Below are 6,196 nucleotides of genomic sequence, written 5' to 3'. Positions count from 1 at the left end.
AAGGAGGAGGCTGCAATGCTTGGTAAGAAATGTACGCATTATCCTGCCCATGCAATTGTAACCCCTCTGTACAGTATGTTCACAAATAAAATTAAATTAAATTAAAAAAAATAAAAAGAAATTTATTACTTGTAGAAGGCAAGAAGCAGAAAAAATAAATAAATAAAAGGACTGTTTATTGCTATTGCCACTAGTGAGAGTGATTTCCTTAAGTATGAGGATGAGTTTATAACTGCAGAGGCCATTGCTATAATCTTCCTCCTGGTTCATCCTTTTTCTTCTTTAATTCTTGGGAATATATTGCCTTGAGGGAGGAGGGGATTATTCTTTCTTTTTAAAATGTGATTCTTGGCCTATTCCCCTTTGCTTTTATATTCACTTTGTTGCTCCTAGCTGGAATGTATTTGAGAGATTATGTGTGAAAATTGTGAGGACAAATGGTTGATATGGCCATTTAAGACAGAATTAAGAATGTATAAGAAAACTACAAAAAAAATCCATGTTTTAAGTTCTCACCGCGTCTACCCTCAGTTCTGTAATGTTCCCTGTGTATATGTTCTTGTGGGCTTGTGTTTGTCATATTTACTGGTTGAGTTAATTGTAATGATTTTGATCCAGGAAAAAGACCCATCAACAAATTGGAATCTTCTGATCCCTTTAAACTGAATGATCCATTTCAGCCTTTCCAAGGCAATGATAGCCCCAAAGAAAAAGATCCTGACATGTATTCTGATCCATTCACTTCTACTACTACCACTACCAATAAAGAGGCTGACCCAAGCAATTTTGCTAACTTCAGTGCTGTAAGTACTGTGAATGGGCTGTTTGGGGGAAAAATCTTTCCATTTGTAGTCCAAAGAGTTTTCAAAGATTACTTTAGATTCTGCCAAATTTTTATCATTTCAATTAAATTTATCTCTTTCATTTTTCCCCCAAGCAAAACCTCTGTTTGATTCTATTTCGATGGTTCTAAAATTCTTCCATTGTACAAATGGTTTCAGTAGCCTTAGTTCTTAGGATATATACAAGTTGTTTTGTAAACTCATCTGTTAGTCTTGGTAATAAAAATTATAAATCTTGACAGTCATTATTTTGCAGGTAGTTAAGTGTGATGGTGATTTTTCTATTTGCCCACTGGATGAATATCATGCCAGTAATGAGCTTGTATATTTGTTAGCTGTATGTGTGTGTTTGTGTATAAAGTTTTCATGATTTCTAAAGACCAATCAGCAACTACTGTCTGATAAGATGGGCCCAGGGATTTTTTGAGTAGAAAACAGAACTCTGTTCACTACATTCATACAGTAAGTACTTTTTGTTTTTGTTTTTTGGCACTGGTGATGGAACCTAGTTCCTCACACAATTCTATGCCTATTGTACCATTGAGCTACACCTCCACTCCATAGTAACTTTTCAAAAGTGCTACACTGACAGTGTATAAGCTATTATCAAGATCTGAACAAACTTTATCTAGAGGACTGTAGTTCACCAGTAACCCATATTTACTCAGCATTTTCTAAAATAGAAAAACCATTAGAAACCCATGGAAAGATACTGTGATATAAGCGTAGCTCAGAGCCCTTAAGAAAGGTATAGAAATGGGGCAACCACTTTGGAGGCATCATCATTAGATAAAACTGTCCTCCTTTTTTTTTTTTTGGCTGGTCATGGGGCCTGAACTCTGGGCCTGGGCGCTGTCCCTCAGTTCTTCAGCTCAAGGCTAGCGCTTTACCACTAGAGCCACAGCACCACTTCCGGCTTTCTCTGCTTATGTGGTGCTGAAGAATCGAACCCAGGGCCTCATGCATGCAAGGCAAGCGCTCTACCACTGAGCCACCTTCCTAGCCCTGTCCTTTTTTTTTTTTGTACGGGGGTTTGAAAGCAGGGCTTCCCACTAGCTAGTCAGGCACTCTACTGCCACACCTCCAGCAAGTTGTATTTTTTGAGTTAAGATTCTTAGAGTAGCTAACAAAGTTTCATTTGCTCAGAATTTTTTTTTTTTTTTTTTGCCAGTCATGGTGCCTGAATTCTGGGCCTGGGCACTGTCCCTCAGCTTTTCAGCTCAAGGCTAGTGCTCTACCACTTGAGCCACAGCACCACTTCCAGCTTTTTTTGCTTATGTGGTGCTGAGGAATCGAACCCAGGGCCTCAGGCATGCAAGGCAAGCGCTCTACCACTGAGCCACCTTCCCAGCCCCCTAGGTGATTATTTTTAAATGTTTACTTTCATAGGCTTTGTATCCATAGACTGCATTAATCTTTTAAGTTAAACCATAGCTTAATAAGTTGTTAAAACTAAAAATGTGCTTTCAGAAAAAGTGAAAAAAGTTACGATTATTTCTAGCGTCTTTCAGGTGGACTAAATAGTTAAAGCTCTTTTTCAAAAACTTTTTCCTTCTTTGTATTTGTTTTACTTATCCATATGTTCATTTGTTCATTCATTTGATCTTTTAAATGACAGTATCCCTCTGAAGAAGATATGATTGAATGGGCCAAGAGGGAAAGTGAGAGAGAAGAAGAGCAGAGGCTTGCCCGGCTGAATCAGCAAGAGCAAGAAGACTTAGAACTGGCTATTGCACTCAGCAAATCTGAAATATCAGAAGCATGAAGAATTCTCTTGTCTTTTGTCAACAACACGCTTTTCTTCTACTTAAATACTGAAACTATTTACCATGTGTATCAAAACTACCTATGAGCATGGGAATACAAAGGTTTTGAGAATCCTGTAAATGTGACAAAAGTCTACTTTTTCTTTCTTCTATATTTCACATCTGTCTTTTATTTTACTTTTTCCATCAAAAGCAGTAACCTAATCAGACAGCTTCACCTAGGCCCCTGTTCTGGTGTGCATTTATTGTGAGCTTTTGACTGCCTGTGCTACTTTTACTTATAAAGCTAGAACACCCAACCATCTACTTTCTGGAACATAGAGAAATAGTTTAACCCTATGCTACCCTTGTTCTATAGTTATTCTGATGATAGCCAGAAGATATCTTAATGTTTTCAGTATTTTTCCTGGATTTAAATGGTTGGAGGGGAAGGGAAAGAAGATCCTATTTCTTTTATGATTGGTGCAAATTGCCCAAAATACATTTTTTATTTCCTTATAGTAAAAGTACTGTTTAATTGGAGTTTTTAAAGATAAGAAAGACAATATGTTTTGCATTGTTTAACTCCAGTATTGGAAAGGGGTTGCATTAGTTTGAACCATTATAGCTTGAGACTCACATTTTCACTAAATGAAAACATTAAAGCCACATATATGAAATACATTTTGAAAACAATTTTCTCTAGACTTAAAGAATTTTAGATCAACTGATACCTCTCTGTATGTGTGCTAATTAACAAAATCAGTTTCTTATGAGAACAATTTACAGGGAAATGTTCATTTTACATGCCTGACAGTGGAGAAAATTTGTCTCTTAAAATACACCATCAGTATGTGTAAGCAGAAATCTTAACATGCAGCCCTTATTCTTGAACTGTGTTCTCTAGCTCATGATAAGTTTGTTCTTGAACTTTGCACAAGAAATTCTAGAAAGCTGGAACTGGAAGGTACTTCATTTTTCATATATATTTGTTTTGTTTTGTTTTCCTTAATGAAGGCTCAGCTACTTGAAAAAACTTCCACTTAATATAAATGGGGAAAGTGGCATGTATTATATTGTATTTTGTGTACCTTGTGGTTTAGTTTTACCTACTCTCTTCATGTTTTTCACCTATAAAATTGGCAAACTAACAAAAAAAATATTTTTAATTGGGGGATTAAAAAAGTACTCTGCTTGTATTAAAAGCTCATTTTCTATAAAAGTGACCTAGTAGACAAGCTGAATTTGAAATAGAGTGAAGGAGGCTGTAATTTATAATCTTTTTTTAACCTGCATTACTGATTTAGTGTATTGAATAGCAAGACAAAGAAAAATGCACCTGAAAACTTAACTAAAATCCTCTGGGATCACCAAGTTAAAGAAGTATTGACATATATTAATCAGAATAACTTACTTGGCCTATAAATAAATTCCAAAATACCTAATACATTTCATCTTGAAATGGTGCTTTTTTTCTTTCCACACACTATTGGACAACTGGGGTTTAAAACAAAATTTAAATCACTTTCTTGCACTGCTAACTTTTTTCTACTTATGTAAATAGAAACATTGCAGCATAAATGTGATACATACGAAGCAAGGGCTGAATAGTAATCACAAGGCTATAACTTTGATAAACTAATACAGTGATATGGATTTACTGCAAAAGTTGATTGAGACGGTAGTATGGAGAGATGTGATGAGTGTGGTTTTTGGGGTTTCTTTTTCCTTCCCCTTTACTCTTCAGGAAAAAGGTAAGTTGACTTGAACAACCTTCTTTTGCACTGGGAAAAATGAACAAATGTTTGAAATGCTTTTAAAATATTTTTTAATTAAAAAAGCACTCTGGAAAATAGTAAATATCTGTAACTTATAAACACCAACTTTCAATGTAATAATTGTATCCTAATCTTATGTGTGTTTAACTGGATTATATAGATTCTTATCATTTGTTAAAATATGCATACTAAGTGGACCAATATAATATTAAAGTATGTATTATCTAAATATATCTGTATCTCCATGCTGACTGTGCAGGATGGATGTGTTAAGTCATTTGTGGTATATTATGGTGTTGACCCTGGCTCCAGGGCCTGTGCTTGAAAAGAACAAATAAGTAATACCAAGATGTAAGTGACATTACTTACAAAGTTTTAACTGTCTTCTACATACTAGTTCATAGAATTTTCTCTTATATTTCAAACTCCTGCAGTATATTTAGGCTATAATTATGAGAGTTATAAACTTTATATAATAAAGCATTCTATCCATTATCCAGTTTACATTGGATCTTTGCACAGTTCTCTATGTGTACTATATGAGGAAAGATAAATGTACAGTCAGTCTACACTAATATGTGTAAAGAATTTCAGAGAATATCTTACATTGGATATACACTCAATAAATAGGCACTATCAATTTTAGGGGTTTTTTGGTCCTGTTTTGTGAAAGAAAGGAAATGTATATGCACAGAGACAGTACTCTAAACATAGGTGGTTTTGTATGGGGCTTGGGGTTTTTTTTGTTTTTGTGCTGGTGGTGGGGCTTGAACTCAGGACCTCTGTACTGTTTCTGAGCTGTTTTGCTCAAAGCTAGTGTTCTGCCGCTTGAGACATATCTCTACTTTTGACTTTTTGCTGGTTAATTGGAGATGAGAGTCTCACAGACTCTTATGGCTGGCTTTGAACTGTAATACTCAGATTTCAGCCTCCTGAGTAGCTAGGGTTACAGACATGAGCCAACAACAGCCCAGCTGTGTGTAATACCTTTTAAAACCCTCTAATTCACTATCCTATTCTTACGAGTTGCTGAAAGAGGAAATTCAGCTAGTTATTAATATTGTCCTATAAGTATATGACAGAAAAGGCCATCCTTTTATTAAATAAATAAAAATTTTAAATTGTAAAGATAAAATATATATATATATATAAGGCTAGCAAAATTGAAAAGTTCTCCATCAGTATTGACAAGGCTATGAAAAGAAGACATAGAAAAGGAGGGAGAGCCAGTCATCAGCGGCTTACCCCTGTAATCCTTGCTAGGAAGCTGAGATCTGAGAATCGCAATTCAAAGCCAGCCCAGGCAGGAAAGTCCATGAGACCCTTATCTCCAGTTAACCACCAGAAAACCAGAAAGTGGCACTGTGGCTCAAGTGGTAGAGAGCTTGCCTTGAGCTGAAGAGCTCAGGGACAGTGTGCAGGCCTGGAGTTCAAGCCCCACAACCAACAACAACAAAAACAAAAAAGACAAAAACTAGTTTTAAGTAACTTGGTGGAACCAGAATTTAGGCTATGAGTGAAAGAATGAGTTGTTAATGTTTGTGTATAAGAAAGATCTTGTGATATTTTGGCATATTAGAGGGTTTTTTTGGAGAAAAAAAGTAGATAAAGCAGGGATTGCAGGTGGAAAACTGTTGGGAGTCTTCATTTGACGTATAATAACTTAAAATGTAATTATGGCCAAAACTGAGAGAATGGGAGTGGTTTGAGAATGATTTAGACTAGGTCTTAGGGTCTACATAGGTGTAGATGATAGGAAGAAAGGAATACTTCTCAAATTTTAGCAAATAGGATTATTTGGTAGATTTACTAAAAACACAGATTGCTAAGC

General features: G+C 35.5%; 1 protein-coding gene across 1 annotated transcript in view; it reads left to right on the top strand.

Annotated features, from left to right (window-relative positions):
- Eps15 (epidermal growth factor receptor pathway substrate 15) overlaps positions 1-5,004 on the top strand; it is a 63,454-nt gene extending 58,450 nt beyond the window's left edge. Inside the window, exons 11-12 of the mRNA XM_013022189.1 lie at positions 619-803; positions 2,461-5,004. Coding sequence (XP_012877643.1) covers positions 619-803; positions 2,461-2,607 — 332 coding nt within the window. The 3' untranslated portion in view covers positions 2,608-5,004. The remainder of the gene's footprint in view (positions 1-618; positions 804-2,460) is intronic.
- The last annotated feature ends 1,192 nt before the right edge of the window (positions 5,005-6,196 follow it).

Source organism: Dipodomys ordii, unplaced genomic scaffold (assembly GCF_000151885.1).
Source record: "Dipodomys ordii isolate 6190 unplaced genomic scaffold, Dord_2.0 Scaffold61, whole genome shotgun sequence".
Lineage (NCBI taxonomy): Eukaryota > Metazoa > Chordata > Mammalia > Rodentia > Heteromyidae > Dipodomys > Dipodomys ordii.
The sequence above is the reverse complement of the archived record's forward strand: the minus strand, read 5'-3'. Positions and strand labels throughout refer to the sequence as shown.